Raw genomic sequence first — 15739 nt, forward strand, 5'->3', positions numbered from 1 at the left:
CATGGCTACTATCATAAGCTCGCTTAAAAATTAAGCCACAAATAATTTACTCATAAAAGAATGTAAAAGTAGGAGGAAAAGTGAAGCATATTTAGAAAGTGAATTTTGAAAGGAGAAAATCCACTTGTTGCAGCTTGTATTGTACTTAAAATCGTAGTACTACCACTTGATGCAGGAACTGAAGTAATTATGAGCAGAAAAAAAAAATACAAGAATGATCATTTGATGGTAATATAAGATTCTAATCCCAAGAGTGCTCAACGTGTTGAGAATGAGTGAATATCAGGTCTGAGCAAGCACTGTCGGTATGCCGTTCACATCCCAAATACCACGGAGGAACTATTTTTTCAGCTGTTCATTTTGAAAACCTCAGGGCATCAACGGCTCTGGGAAAAAATGTGAGATTCATGTAGAAGGCATAGAATCCATCCATGGTATTTGGGAAAAATGAACTAAAATTGTTAAAAATTGTCAGAAATAAACTAGACTCAATAAGAAAGACACCGTTTTTTACGGATTTGAAATTCGATCTCTATAATAGGTTCATTTTCTGAAATTGAACAGTAACTTTCAGAAGTCACCATCTTCAAACCAGAAAAAAAGAACAGAAAAATCGTGGGAAAGGGTGTTACGAAAACCTTTAGCAAGAAACAACCAAAGGAAACATGAGCACCACGTTTAAACAAAACACTTTATTGCACCGGGTGAAGCCCCCAAACCCCCCTCCTGTAGGGGCAAAATCTCTGAATCTGGCTCCACAACTTATTAAGTTGAACGATGCTACCCACACCGGTGGGAGCCCCCAAACCCCCCTCCTGTAAGGGCAAAATCTCTGAATCTGGCTCCACAACTCATCAAGTTGAACCATGCTACAGTCAGTGTGCAGGTCAGTTGATGCTTGCTAGAACAATGTAGGATCATCTGTTGGATGTGCACAGAAGCAGAAAGAGAAGGGAGAGAGAGGGGGTTGATGTTCATGGCTTTCTTCAGAGGGGATTCCTTTCTCAGATAATACTGCAGTACAGGGACTTTCTGGATGGAGGACATGTTTGTTCTTTTTTTGAACCATTTGTTTTCCTTTTTTTTAAATGGGCATTTTTGTCATTTTCTCAAACCGTCGTTTTATGACAAGAATAATAAGAAAAGGTACTTAAGTCTTTGCAACAACACCAGAGTCCGATGCAAAGTTATGTCGATATACACGAGAATACGAGCCCCATGTGCATAAATACGTGGCGCTCATTCATCCCCCGAACACAGACGTGGGATTCAGTGAATCATCGGGGGAGAACATACACCACACTCTCGTATTTGGGATGCAGTCGGCATCCGAGTAATCCACCAGTGCTTGCTCTGACCTGACACGCCCTCATTGAGAATTTACTTGTATAGAAAAAGAATGATGCCATGTCCGTTTCACCAACCAAACCGTTCCTTTTAAGATCAAAACAAAGAAAATTAATTCCATATCTGAAAAGGAATTGCAAAGAAAAGGTAATTGCATTTATTCTAGAAAAACGGCCCAAGGTGCAATGGGCCCCACAACTTTCTGTAGCTCAGCCATACGCAGCCACGAGATAACCCCCGAGCACCCTCTCAGCAGCTCAAATTCTGCCACGTGTCAACTCTAGATTCTCTCCTTCGTCCCCCATTGCATTCTCTTCACTACCACCCCTCCCCCCTCAAAGAAGCAGACCAGAGAGGAAACGGAGGCCATGGAAAAATAGAAAATTAACAAAAATTAATAAAATCAAAGAGAGAGAGAGGAGGAGATAATGAGAGGCAGACAGAGGGGAGGAGGGGCATGGCCACAAGCCCGCAGGTGTGAACCTCCAGCCCATGATCGCGAGTGGCTGTGTGAGCTCCGTGAGTCTGCTCCGGCCACTGTGACCTGCAAGGCCGATGCAGCAGTGCTCTGCGATGCCTGCGACACCGACATACACTCGGTGAACCTGCTGGCGAGCTGCCACCTTCGTGTGCCGATCCACCTGTACACAGCGGGTGCCGGCAATAAGTTCTTAGTCGAGAACATTCACCTCCAACCCGAGAAATTCACAATTCAGGAAGGTATTAAACATGATTATGATGATGATGATGGTGATGGTGATGATGAGCAGGAGGCCAACTCATGGTTGCTACCACTGCCAGGTGAGAAGAGCCCAAGTCGGGAGGTTGATGGCTTGCTACTTGGTGGTGGTGGCCAGGTTGATGAGTACTTGGACTTGGGTGAGTATGGGGAGCCTTGCAATGAAAACCAGTCATACACACATGGCCAAAGAGAGTACCAGCAGCAGAAGGCAGAGGTTGAAGTGGGGAATGACAGTGTCTTCCCAGTGGAGATCAAGGATCAGCTGATGAACAACCAGCAGTACCTGCACATTGAGCTCGAGAATTCAAGAGGGTATGGTTACTCTAGCTCACTCAGCCACAGCGTAAGTACAATTCACCAGGAGGGAACACTGTTCCATTCTTTTGTTTTATTTTGTTTTGTTTCGTTTCATTGAAATTTAATGGCCTTATGTGTTGCTCTCTCTCTCTCTCTTTCTCTCTCTCTCTGCGTATACTCAGACTAATACAGCCAGAGTGTAAGTACAACTAGGAGAGGACACTTCCATTATTGTTTTTTTTTGTTTGCTCTCTCTCTCTCTGCTCTGATTCACTCTACCAAGGTATGGGTACTGCTAGGAGGGGACACTCTTCCATTCTTTTTGTTTTATTTTGATTGTTTAAAATATAATATTCCTGTATGACTCTTTCTCCCCATGCACTTGAGCGGATATGGAGTTGTCTTCCTTTTTGTGTGTCATGTTTTTTTCCTTTTCTAATTACGAAATTTCCTCGTGCCAAGATTCTCTTTTGTTGGTCGCTGTCTCATGCTTTTGAAACTTGTGTTATTTCTTATTAGAAGAAATGAGAAATTGTACTCTTGCTGAGACTTTCACTAGATTTTAAGTTCTAGTTTGCTTTTTTCGCTGAGTGGAATAAACTGGAAGTTGAATAGGTCATGAATGATCATGTGTTATTTCTTTTAAGTAAAGAGGGGAGGTTTTTGTCATGCTTAAATGATGGAAATGGGAATTGGAAGAAGTTGTTGAAGATATTTTTCTCACTTTTTGGTGGATAGATGATAGGTGTAAGATGCTTACAGAGAATTCTTGAAATTTGTTCCTATGACAAAAGATTTTCTAGTGGCCCATTATCACATGTATGTGACAGTTCATATGTTCACTGGATCTTGAATGGGAAACTTGCTTTTTTCTTCAATCACAAACGAGAAAATTGCAATTACTTGGTCATTGTTCTAGCTTTTCCACGGAGTTTCGCTATGTCTATCCGGCTTATGATTTTAGAGTTGAAGATTAACTATATGCAATTATAGTCATCGATTGCTCTAAATTGTTTCATGAGTACAGCGGATTAAACTTAAAACTTAAACGTTAATTACAGACAATTATAATCAAGGATTTCTCTAAAATTTTTCATGGGTGCAAGGGATTAAACCTTTGAGGGGTACACCCATACCATGCTCTGCTGCAAATTATTTTCCACATTGTGTCTCCCTTGTCAAATTGGACATGGTTCTGAATGAATAAATTACAAAACCAAGATGAAGCCCACCATTCATTCATACATTTTCAAACATCTACAGTTCTTAATTTTACTAACTGATGCAATTTACTTGCTTTTTCAGCTTGTTATAAACCTGTTTTCTTTTCGCTTTCAGCTTCTCTAATGCCCTTTATTTATAACCCTGGTGGGAGAGTCATTAACTCTCAACTTTTATTAATGGTTGCCTTTGTTTCTTATTAATTATGCCTTCAGATATCCAGATCATTCACAAGGTTTTATGAGTTCAAATTTGTTTGCATTGAATTTCAGGTTTCCTCTTTAGATGCTGGCATAGTCCCAGAAGCAGTTGTGGGTGAGCACTCGGGCTTCTACTTCAGAACTTCAAAAGGATCAATGGAACTGTCCACAGGCCCTACAACCATGCAAATTCCACAGTACATGTCAATGGACAGGGAAGCTCGTGTTTTAAGATATAGGGAGAAGCGAAAAAACAGAAAATTTGAGAAGACAATCAGGTATGCTTCACGCAAGGCATATGCTGAAACAAGACCGAGAATCAAAGGACGGTTTGCAAAGAGAACAGATGTTGAAGTCGAGGTTGATCAGATATATTCAGCTGCACTAATGGTTGAAACAGGATATGGAATTGTTCCAACATTCTGATTCAGCACAGTATTAGTTCCTGTGCTCGTTACTTTCACTATGTATTTCATGGTAAGCAGTTTCAATGAGAAAATTGTTTTCTATAGAATATTTAATTCTCATTCAGTCAACCATTATTCACTGATTGCATTTGTAACAGTACCAAAAATTACAGTATCTATTTCAGATAGGAAATTTCATCAATAAGGATTGGTCTGTGAAGTCTCAATTAGATTTGATCCTCTAGTAACTTTTATTCTTCAAACTAAGCAATTCTAGAGAGAAGTTTCCTTTTTTTTAGGATAACTAAGGAAAACCACCTTACTCACTAGTGAGCTCATTGGTTTAAAAACCCATGGACCCCCTTGCCCACCAGGGAGTACACCCAGCTTCGGCCTCATGGTAAGGGATGCATACTCGTGGGTTTTGAACTCATGACATCCCTTCTACTTGGTGACTAACATTCACGAGCTGCCCCTACCAGATTAGGGGAGCCTTCTTGGGCAATTTTAGCAAGAAGTTAGAAGAGAACCTTCAATTGAAAAGAAAGAAATAAAAAAGTAACTGAACCTCAGGAGTTGATTCTGTCAATGTTTTCCTAAAAATTGGCTAGGAAAAAATTAAAGCGAATTAACATTTAACAGTCAGCAGACAAACAGATGTTCAAGTCGACCATTCAATCGGTCATCTAATTGAGTTTGAATGTTATAGCCAGGAGCAGCACTCAACTAGTGCACTGTATTCTCATTGTGATCTCAAATAAAGTGCACCACTTTTTCATCTTTGTGGCTGACAAGATGTGTTCATGGCCAACATGGCCTACTCCACTTCTCTGCATGCTGCTAAGGTTCTTGTAAACCCATTTGATTCCTTATTGTCTGATACAGCTGTTATCCGGGATTCGCAGGACTTTCATTAGTTTTGCTCCTGCCTGAGCTTTTGTGCTTTTTCACTTTAGTATCAATTTGTCTACTGTGATTGGCTTCTTTCTGCTTTAGTTTCCCCCTTTTCAGGGACTAAGCTTTGGATTCTATCTTGGTGAGATTCTTTGTCAGCAAAGAAATTGAGAACCTCAAAGGTCTTCCAACAGGAGTAAAGTTCATTGATACATATTGAAACTTTATGTAACAGTTACATAAGGCCAAATTGGACTAATTTGCATCTGAATCTGTCCACAAGTAGGATGGGCATCTATATTTTATTCAACTTAATTTGATCAAGTGAATTGCTTCTCAAACATACCACATGATATGCATGCAAAGCTTCTTTGCCCAAGCTCCACATCATAATCCTTCCAAGTTGCTGCAGCTTAGTTTATGCTGAACTACATCAGTTAATGAATCATGCTCCATTGTGAAGTAGATGTTTCTTCGGTAAGATTTTAGGGAGAGTTCCTATCAAACCAATTAAGATCTCACATACAACATGCTCCCATATATTTGTAGCATCTACCAAAGCGGCTCTCATGTTTGGCTTTGCATGTGGGCCCCATGGACCCATGGAAACAGTATTCATTTCCATGAAAATGGGGCTGTTTTTGTGGCACACAAGCACCCCTAAGCCTTTGTTTGGAACAGCCTGACATTGGAAGGTGTCGATTGAATTTGCGAAATCCCCAATGTCCTCTCCTAATTGGGAGCTCAAATATGGCAAAATTCTGGAAATGGAAGGGGATTTTGCAATCTGCGTACAGATTACTGCTGCATAGAGATGGTTTTAAGCAAATTGAGAAAATGATGTGGCTGGACCTCACTCTTGCAATCAGTGGCAACAGCCTAGCCAGAGGTGAGCATTGGTCAGTGGTGGTGGTGGCATTGTCATCGTTGGATGGAGACTATGGGATGGAGCCCAGTTGGGGGGCTTGAAATATGCTACTCTCCTTGGATTCAATTGGGGATTTAGGTCTCAGAGGAGTGAGACTGAGAATGAGATGTGGGTGGGGAAGGGGGAAGACAAAGACATTGTATCACCGCAAAGAGAGAGAGAGAGAGAGAGAGAGAGAGAGAGAGAGAGAGAGAGAGAGAGAGAGAGAGAGAGAGAGTCTAGCTTGTGCATAGAAATGGTCTAATCAGCATTGATAAGTCTTTCAGGGCAAAAGACCGTGAATGACATATTCATAGTGATCCATCAACCCAAAACTTCAACCCAATCATAAATCAAATCCTGAGTTTTATATCTTGACAAAGGAAAGATAATTTCATATATGGTTAATAAATTAGGATCACGCTTTAGTGAAGATAACATTTCTCACATCATTGTGATGTCCAAAAATTTTCCAACCATAGACAGAGTAATCCCTTTTCTCTGCAATAAAAAAATCATGTTTTTATCATATCCTAAGATCTTTAAACAGAGTAATTAACATAGGACAGATTGCAATGTGATTCATGTTTTTGCCTTAAAAGGAAGGGAGAGAATGCCTCATGAAATTAATCTCAAGTACAGAAATTCGAGGAAAGATGATGGTACTGCTCATCCTTTCAGGAAGTTATGTTACTTCCTATAGTATTTCCTTTGCTCTTTTAATAACTTAAGAATGTATTCTAGCCATCTACAAAAGGAAGAGAGACAATAAGAAGAAAATAAGCACCTAAACAAAACGTTAATGTTATTGTGCCCAAGAAGCTACTACATAAGGATGTCTACAAGTTAACCTAATTGACTTTTTACAGAATTATAAGTCGATGCTAATGATAATCAATACAGCAAATAATAATGGGACTAAGAAGAAAAAACTAATTGATGAATATCACTGTCGTATTTGCTTTCACAACTTTTTTCTTTAACTTAATGCTGTACAGATCACCAGCGCGAGGTCATTGTCTCATCATCAACTTTCTCATGATTCAATCACGAACTGCTTCAGATAAAATCTGGCATGGTTGAACTAAGGGTGGATATTGATCTATCAAAAACCACATGAGAAAGACATAAATGAATGGCTAAAAGGAGCATTTGGACGAAGACATTGAATATGAAGATGCAAAAAATTTATAGGCAATTTTCTGAGGATTAAAGGAAACATACATGAACAGGTATGCATTTTGTTCAGGGTTCAATCAACCTTCTCATCTTCCCCTTCAGAATCTGCATGATGGATATAAAAAATTCAAGATCAAGTTAGACAAAATATTCAAGATCAAGTTAGACTGGATATAGACATTCATGATCATCAATTGTTCTCATTGCAAAGAAGTTTAAATTTGTAAATCTCGAGCTTTCATAATCCATAGAACAAGCTCAGCCTGAACTCAGCTCGTTGATCTGAGCTTGAGAAAGACCTTTACATGAGGCAAGTCTGAGATTGAGGAAGACCAAGCAGCCTTCCTCAGTGCTCATCAATAACCTGTAGGCATAAAATAACTAAGAATAACAGACACTATACTGTGTTGCTTCTTGTAGATGCCTATAACTTAAGCAACTTGCCCAAGCACTTAATAAATGATGCCCATAGGGCAAAAAACAGAAAAAAAAATATTTTGGAACTGCATCATCCAACAACACCCACCCACAAAACACAGAAGAAGATCAAGATGGCATTTCTTACAATAAAATCTTGGACTACACTTTGTAATCATGAAACTTCTAAGTTGCATGATACAACTGATCAAATGTAAAGCACATTGAATACATGTTTACATAAGTTAAGCTGCAAAAAGGTAAATATTGTCATGCCACATACCAGACCGTACGTCCTCCCCAAGTTTTCCCCTTGCCTGGACTTGACTAACAAGCATCCGATAGATCAATACCCACCAATAGACGTGAAGGACAAGCAAGCAGAGGAGCAAAGTATTGAATACATAGTAATATATGGGTCCTACTGCCTTGTGCTTATCCATGTCCAAAGTTAATACAACCTCATAACTGCAAGAAGATATAGTATGCTCAACAAAGTAAAAAAGAAAAATGTGATCTGATTTTATTAAATGACTAAAGTTTTCATCTTCTCCTTGAATGCTTAAAATGTCAGAATTAATAAGTTACTACAAAATATTCCATCTCTTCACATTTCTAAAGAAGAAGGGTTCATAGGAAGCTCAAGAATAACATGAAAACCAAATCTCAATATTACCCAAAAGATTCAGTCACAAAATGATCATCGCTGACTATTATATTATCTTTTCATGTGTTAGAAGGATCCTTCTCAAAGAGTAAAAAGATTAGGATGAATAAAACAAACTGGAACTGAGGATCAAAAGTTGTATGCCAAATTATTGTGCAAGTTTGAGTGATAGATTTTGAAGAGTGAATAGAAAGTTATTCTGAAGTATGACGCACATACACAGCATTGAAAGACTTTTGGAAATCTAGAGACTATGGCATAGCATTCAAACCTGACAAAAGTATTCTATGATTTCTCTACCTCATTACAACATGCTACCAGGACCATTCTCCTTTGGATGCTGGATCATTCCATGTCAAATACACTAAATGACATTCATTGGGAATTTGCTAACATGCTCTCTCTCTCTCTCTCTCTCTCTCTCTCTCTCTCTCTCTCACACACACACACACACACACACACACACACACACACACAAATCAATATAATTTGATGAAAAAATCTTATATAGTATTTTTTAGGCATTTTCCTGACAAAGGGCATGCCTCTATCTCAAATTCATAAGCAAAGAGCTGAACCTGGAAATGAGCCTGATCTTAGTGAGGAACCTCCACCACAACCTTGTAACTTCACACTAACATTGAGAAAATGACATTTGAGTCCTTTGGGAATTGCTGTAATGCAATTAAAAGTGTTCACCACTATATAGGCTTATGTTACATGGACGTTTAGCATGTGTATCCCATATTAATACAACATAACACTCAGCACACCATGTTCATGGACAAAGTCAGAGCAGAATCGGACATAGTCAACATTCTGATGTCAACTTTGATTACTTATTTTTATGTTCTTGAATGCTTATTGCATTCACTTGCATGCTTTTTCTTTTAAAATTTGTCATCAATTACTTTACATTCAATTTTCAACTTAGTTTTAATGTTTGATATTTCAATCATAATGATTTAGAAGTTTTCAAGTTAGTTTTATTGCTTTAGATTGAGAATTTTAAATGTATATAAACATGTACAGGCACATAAACACACACACACAATATATAATGTAAGGCTGTGTCCCCATGTCCTAGTTTCACCAGAGTTACCGGAAGTGCCCTTGGGAGTGGGGAAGCACGCTTCCCCGAAGTGCGTTTCAGAAGCGCGAAACGTCGTGCTTTCGAAACGTGCTAGGAAGCGCGCCTCCTTTTTTTTGTAATTTTATTTTAGTTTATTTTATTTTTCTTTTTTTTCGCTTCCCCCTCGCTTCCTAGGTCGCTTCCAGTTCGCTTCTTTATTGAAAAGTTAGTGTCCAATGGTTTTCTTTCAGAGTCTGTTTCACCTTCATTGAAGGATAAAATGTGTCACAGTTGTCAGGTCTGCAAAAGTCATGTACTTCCTTTTCATCAAATAAATAAAAGAGCCTCCATGCCCTTTGAAATAACATGTTCTGATGTTGGGGCCCAACCCCCAATCCTTCCTCTTTTGGAAGCAAATATTATGTATCTTTTATTGACAGTTTATCTCGTTTTACCTGGATATTCTTTATGAAATACAAATCAGAGGTTTTTCTCATCTTCCGTCACTTTCATGCCTATGTTAAGACTCAATTCTCCCAAAACATTCAAATTCTCCAATGTGATGGAGGTGGTGAGTATTCCTCCAAAGAATTTTTAGATTTTTTCCAAGATAATGGGATACATCGTAGAGTTTCTTGCCCGTACACTCCACAACAAAATGGAATTGTTGAATGTAAACATAGACATATTGTGGAAAGTGCAATGAGTATGATGCATGGTTGTAACTTGCCCATTAGTCTTTGGATAGAAGCTTTTCACACTGCCACTCATGTGATAAATCGTCTTCCTATGCCTATCCTTGAAAACCAGTCTCCCTATTATGTTCTCTTTGGTGCACATCCTGATTATGATGAGTTACGAGTTTTTGGATGCACATGTTATGTACACATTGACAAATCCATGAGAACTAAATTTCAGGACAAAGCCTCCATATGCCAATTTGTTGGTTATGCAGATGAACATAAGGGTTATAGGTGCTATGACCCTGCCAACAAGAAGATTAGAATTTTCAGAAATGTTGTTTTTGATGAGAATAGTTTTCTGGAAAGTAAAGCAAATCACAATCGAGAACATGGTGACGCAGCTGGTAATTGGTATGATCCATGGCTTAGTGTTGAACTTATCTCACATACTGCCGAAGATACTATTTTGACCCCTGAAGGCATACATGGTGAGACGGTTTCAGATGATGCATCACAAACAACATGTCTGAGATACAAAGGTAATGTGTATACCAGGAGACCCAGAGAGCAAACAAATGTACCTGCTGAAGAACATGTTGCATTGCCTGATAATAGAGAAGCACCAAGAAGATCAGGCAGGATAAGACATCCTATTGAAAAATGGGTTAGTTATGACAACTTTTCTATGGATTTTCAAATTTTTCTATCCAAGATTGAAAAACATGATGAACCACTTGGTTTTCATCAAGCTGTCCAATCCAACAAATGGATTGAAGCGATGAATGAGGAGATCGAGGCACTTCATGAGTGTCAAACATGGGAGATAGTTGGCCGTCCTCCAGATAAGAATGTTGTTGGTTCCAAATGGGTATATAAAATTAAATATAAACCGGATGGTAGCATTGAACGGTACAAGGCACGTCTTGTAGCCAAGGGTTTCACTCAAGAATATGGTCAGGATTACGATGAGACATTCAGCCCAGTGGTGAAAATAAGAACTATTCGCATCATGCTTGGCTTGGCAATTGAACATGGCTGGATCCTTAGTCAGCTTAATGTTAAAAATGCATTCCTTCATGGAAATTTAAAGGAAGAGGTCGACATGGAGCAAGCCTCAAGGTTACACAGAGGGAGACCCAAAAGAGTATGTATGCAAATTAACCAGAGCCTTGTATGGTTTGAAGCAAGCTTCCAGGTCATGGTTCGAAAGCTTCTCCTTAGAAATTCAGAAACATGGTTTCTCTCGTTCCCAACTAGATCATTCTCTATTTATATACAGAAATGATACCACCCTGGTTTTCTTATTCATATATGTTGATGATATTGTGATCACTGGTAATGCTCCAGGCCACATTCAACGAATTAAAGTTTTATTGAGTATGCAGTTCAAAATGAAAGACCTTGGGGAACTGAGATACTTTCTTGATGTAGAGGTGGACAGACAAGATAACAACATGTCATTAACTCAACACAAATACACTCTTGATCTTCTGGCTAAAGCAAGAATGACAGATTGTAAACCTCTACCTACACCCAGTGTTGTCAACCAAAAGCTCAGTATTTGTGATGGTGAGTTATATCCTGATGCAGTCAAGTATCGCAGTTTAGTGGGTATGTTGCAATATCTTACTTTTACTAGACCAGACATTGTATATTCTGTTAATCAAGTATCTCAGTTCATGCATGAACCAAAGATTGGTCACATGGATGCTGTCAAACGCATCCTTCGCTATCTAAAAGGAACGGTAGGCGATGGACTTACATATATTCAATCTTCATGGAAGACACCAAAACATAACATACTGGCCTATACAAATGCAGACTGGGCAGGGGATCCAGATGAGAGGAGGTCTGTTTCAGGATACTGTGTTTTCATTAGAAGAAATCTTGTCTCGTGGAGTAGCAGAAAACAGAAGGTTGTGGCAAGGTCTAGCACAGAGGCAGAGTATAGATCTATGGCAACCACCACTGCAGAAGTGACCTGGATTAGGCATCTACTTACAGAGATGGGGGAGGATATCTCAAATTCGACACTTATGTGTGATAATAAAAGTGCTATACAAATTGCATTCAATCTCATTCATCACAGTCGAACTAAGCATATTGAGATCAACATTTCATCAAATAAAAGATAGCAGACAAAGAGATTGAACCAATTTATGTGCCTTCAGAAGACCAAATTGCTGATATGTTTACAAAAGGTCTTACAAGTCACCGTTTCTGGTATCTGAAGAATAAGTTGCACATGGTTCACTCTCATGCACAACTTGAGGGAGGGTATTAGAATATATTAGAATATGGGCTGGATATGGATCCATTTGGATATGGATCCATTCAATAAAGGATCCATATCCATTCCCAAGTTTTGTAATTTAATGTAATATGAGTTACTAATACAGGGGCACTTTTGTCCATGTGTAAATTATTGTAACCCTATTAAGGCTAATGAAGTATTAGCGCAGCCTGTGTGAAGGATACAGGCTGCCGATTCCCAATAATATCAGAGCTCTCTCTCTCTTTGATTTCTGCAGGAATTCTGACAGGGTTTACCTGAACCTGACCCGAACCAAACCCTATAGGGTCTGGGTATGGTGATAAATAAGAAGACCGGGTTAAGACTTGGGTCCGGACTCGAAGATCCGATTAATACATGGATTTGGGTATAGTTTATGAAAATTTATACTAGACTCGAGTTTCGATTAAGACCCACAAATTTTCAATGTAAAATGATAAAAAATAGTATTGTACCGGGTATAGCCTGGGTCTGGTTAATGTAGTTATTACCAGGTCGTCTTCTCTTATAGTGGGTCCGATTAGACCCGGGTCCGGACCCGATACCTTACCCAAAAATTAGGACCAGGTCTGGTTCCACCTGGGTCCGAACCAAACCCGACCTGTTGACACCCCTACTAATAACTAGGGGTGTCAACGGGTTGGGTTTACCCTAACCAGACCCTATAGGGTCCGGGTATGGTGATAAATAATAAGACCCAATTAAGACCCAGGTCCGGACCTTACATGGACCCGGGTATAGTTTGTGAAATTTTATACCAGACCAGGACCCGACTCGAGTTCCGATTAAGACCCGCAAATTTTCATTGTAAAAATGATTAAAAATATGGTTTTACCGAGTATGGTCTGGGTCTGGTTCATGTAGTTCTTATCGGGTCCGGGTATGGTTTTTCTTATAGTGGACCCGATTAGACCCCCGTCCGAACCTGATACCATACCTGAAAAATGGGTCCAAGTCTGGTTTCACCTGGGTCCTAACTAAACCCGACCCGTTGACACCCCTACTAATAACCACTCTGTAAACAAAACAACAAACACGGAGGATATCATTCAGAATCTTCATCTTGCCCTTATGAATCAGTACCCCATGTAGGAGTAAAGGCCTTAACTTATTAAAAAGAGAGGCCGCATGCACCTTTTGTGACAAGAAAGCCTATGTTATCTTTTGAACATCCAAAAAAATAAGGCATTTAGTTATAAACTAAGATCATGATTTATAGCTGATATATAGTGATAAAAAGATGTTATCATGCTGAAAAATCTCTTATCATGGTAGTGAGACAAGATGATTATATTTTCTTTGATGATTTCAGGCATTGACTTCAACACAGTCACCAATCTCATTTTTGGTAATTTCTTGGCTAGGTTTTTCATATCAAAATCTCGGGAAAATCTCAAATGTTTTGAAAATTTAAAAAAAATAGGGATATTAAAGAAAATAAGAAAGAACAGCTTTCAGCAGTATTTTTCTTATCATAATACAAAAAAACAGTTAGAATAGTCTTTTAAAATAAAAGAAACAAAAAAATCAGAATAGATATGTACATTACAACAAATAAGATATGAAAATAAATTGAAATATTCTGATATTATTTCAATATTAATGTGATATTTATGTTTCAATGATATTTTGAAATTATTGCAATATTTTGGAGTTTTTATAGGCTACTTCAAAAAATCTGATAATATCATGATATTTTCAAAATATTGGCGATATCAGTGACTGTGCTTTGAGGAAAGTCCATTTTAGTCCTTGCATTTCAGGATGTCCAATTATGACATCTCAATTGGAAATCCCCCTTTATCTAAAAGGCAGAGTCTTCTGTATGATGTAGTTAATTTTTTCTTTGTAAGGGCAATGATGTAGTTAAATAGAAAATGAAGTTACTTGCCGTAGAATGCTTGTTAGAGAGTAAAACACCATCACTTCTATTTTTTGAGTAGTCCTAAGCATAGTCAACATTTAGATGTATAGAGACCAGCTCCAATTTTATCATTGTATGGTCATATGCATTTTGCATCTTTTCTTGAAGTTTGTTCTCTAAAAACTTGACTAATTCAGCAAAAAATAAAGATGAGGTTAGCTTATGCTGAAACCATGGAAACTAATTACTCACTTAGAGATAAACCATAAATGATTCACATATTTGTAATATTTTATGCTGCAAGCACAAACTGACCTTGTACTCCATATAATCCAGAAAGGGTAGCACAAAAGACGAAGGATTATCCAAGATAGCACAAAAAGAATAAATGAAAAGCTTGCAACCCTATCAGATCCAGTATATTTTGACATCTTCCCAATTTCCAAAAATATATCACTTGCATCATGAAGTGCCAAAACAACAGATCCAACACGGGCAAACCTACAGAACAGAAACAAAATGAGTTATACAGAGCATCATAAAAACCAGCAGGCATGCACATACCTGACAGGTTATTTGCAGGGATTGGAAATGACCACTCGACAAATAATGCTATGTCATCCCAGTACAGAGAGTATAAAACAACATTGTCATTTTGAAATTCTAAAACTAAGTTCCTCGATCATTAACGAGACCACAGCCCAATGTCAGCTATCAAATAAACTGTCTCCTGAAGATTTTTTTTATAGCAAAATTCTCTATCATATCCATTAGTTACATAGCAATACAAATGTGTAGAGGAAAGATAAATACAAAGTGCACAAGCACTATTAACAATACAAAAGCACTAAAGTACTACACAAGCAAGTGCATATACAAGACTTCAAAGAGTCAAAACAATAACACAAGAGCATAAAAAATATAATCTTTATTGAGTAGAATGATTAGGAAAAGCATTAGAAACAAATGGGAGGAATTACCCCTTTATATAGGCTACATGGTCACCATATAGTCTTTGCCTTGGGATGCTCCCAATGGCTATAAATATAGCTGTTGGGGAGATCCCAACGACTATATTGGACTTTGTCCAATATACCCTCATACAAGAGGGAAAATACAAAAAAATATTAAAAAAACTGTACAAAGACAAAACTGCCCCCTAATGGGCAGTACCTCCTATAAGTGCAAATGACCAAAATGGCCCTACATGGGTAAAACCTATTACAATAATAAAACAGTTACAAAAATATATAATATATAATTATATACATATACACTCATATATAAATCTATACATTCATATATGAATTAATACATTTAAACAGAATGATCATCCAAAGAGATGGTCATGACTCTGTCATCCAAGTAAAAAGAGTATACCACATCATTGTCACATTGAAATTCTTAAAACTAAGTTCCTAGATCACTAATGAGACTGCAGCCCAAGGTCAGGTATCAAACATACCATCCCCACAAGATTTTTTATACCAAAATACTCCATTATATTCATTAGTTTCAAAACAGTACGATTAATCATGCAAAGAGATGG

General features: G+C 38.1%; 2 protein-coding genes across 5 annotated transcripts in view; one reads left to right on the forward strand and one right to left on the reverse strand.

Annotated features, from left to right (window-relative positions):
* Positions 1 to 1645: 1645 nt before the first annotated feature.
* On the forward strand, positions 1646 to 4321 carry LOC149848051 (zinc finger protein CONSTANS-LIKE 2-like). Its single transcript, XM_090015962.1, has 2 exons — positions 1646 to 2432; positions 3880 to 4321. The coding sequence occupies exons 1-2, from the start codon at positions 1776 to 1778 to the stop codon at positions 4231 to 4233; spliced, it is 1011 nt and encodes a 336-aa protein (XP_089872088.1). The 5' UTR covers positions 1646 to 1775; the 3' UTR covers positions 4234 to 4321.
* Positions 4322 to 6764: 2443 nt separating this feature from the next.
* LOC149848052 (ceramide synthase 1 LOH3-like) overlaps positions 6765 to 15739 on the reverse strand; it is a 29820-nt gene continuing 20845 nt past the window's right edge. For all 4 annotated transcript variants that reach the window (XM_090016265.1, XM_090016208.1, XM_090016138.1 and 1 more), the window contains 4 exons: positions 14506 to 14691; positions 7895 to 8079; positions 7240 to 7299; positions 6765 to 7117 (listed from right to left, as the gene is read on the reverse strand). In XM_090016265.1, coding sequence (XP_089872391.1) covers positions 7268 to 7299; positions 7895 to 8079; positions 14506 to 14691 — 403 coding nt within the window. In that variant the 3' untranslated portion in view covers positions 6765 to 7117; positions 7240 to 7267. The remainder of the gene's footprint in view (positions 7118 to 7239; positions 7300 to 7894; positions 8080 to 14505; positions 14692 to 15739) is intronic.

The sequence above is a fragment of the Nuphar pumila genome, chromosome 1 (genome assembly GCF_984573655.1).
Source record: "Nuphar pumila chromosome 1, dmNupPumi1.hap1.1, whole genome shotgun sequence".
Taxonomy (NCBI): Eukaryota; Viridiplantae; Streptophyta; class Magnoliopsida; order Nymphaeales; family Nymphaeaceae; genus Nuphar; species Nuphar pumila.

Excerpts from the sequence above, each read along its gene's own strand:
- LOC149848051 (XM_090015962.1), top strand. The coding sequence starts at position 1,776 with ATGAGAGGCAGACAGAGGGGAGGAGGGGCATGGCCACAAGCCCGCAGG. Across the intron at positions 2,433-3,879 it reads CTAGCTCACTCAGCCACAGC|GTTTCCTCTTTAGATGCTGG; the intron begins GTAAGTACAATT and ends ATTGAATTTCAG.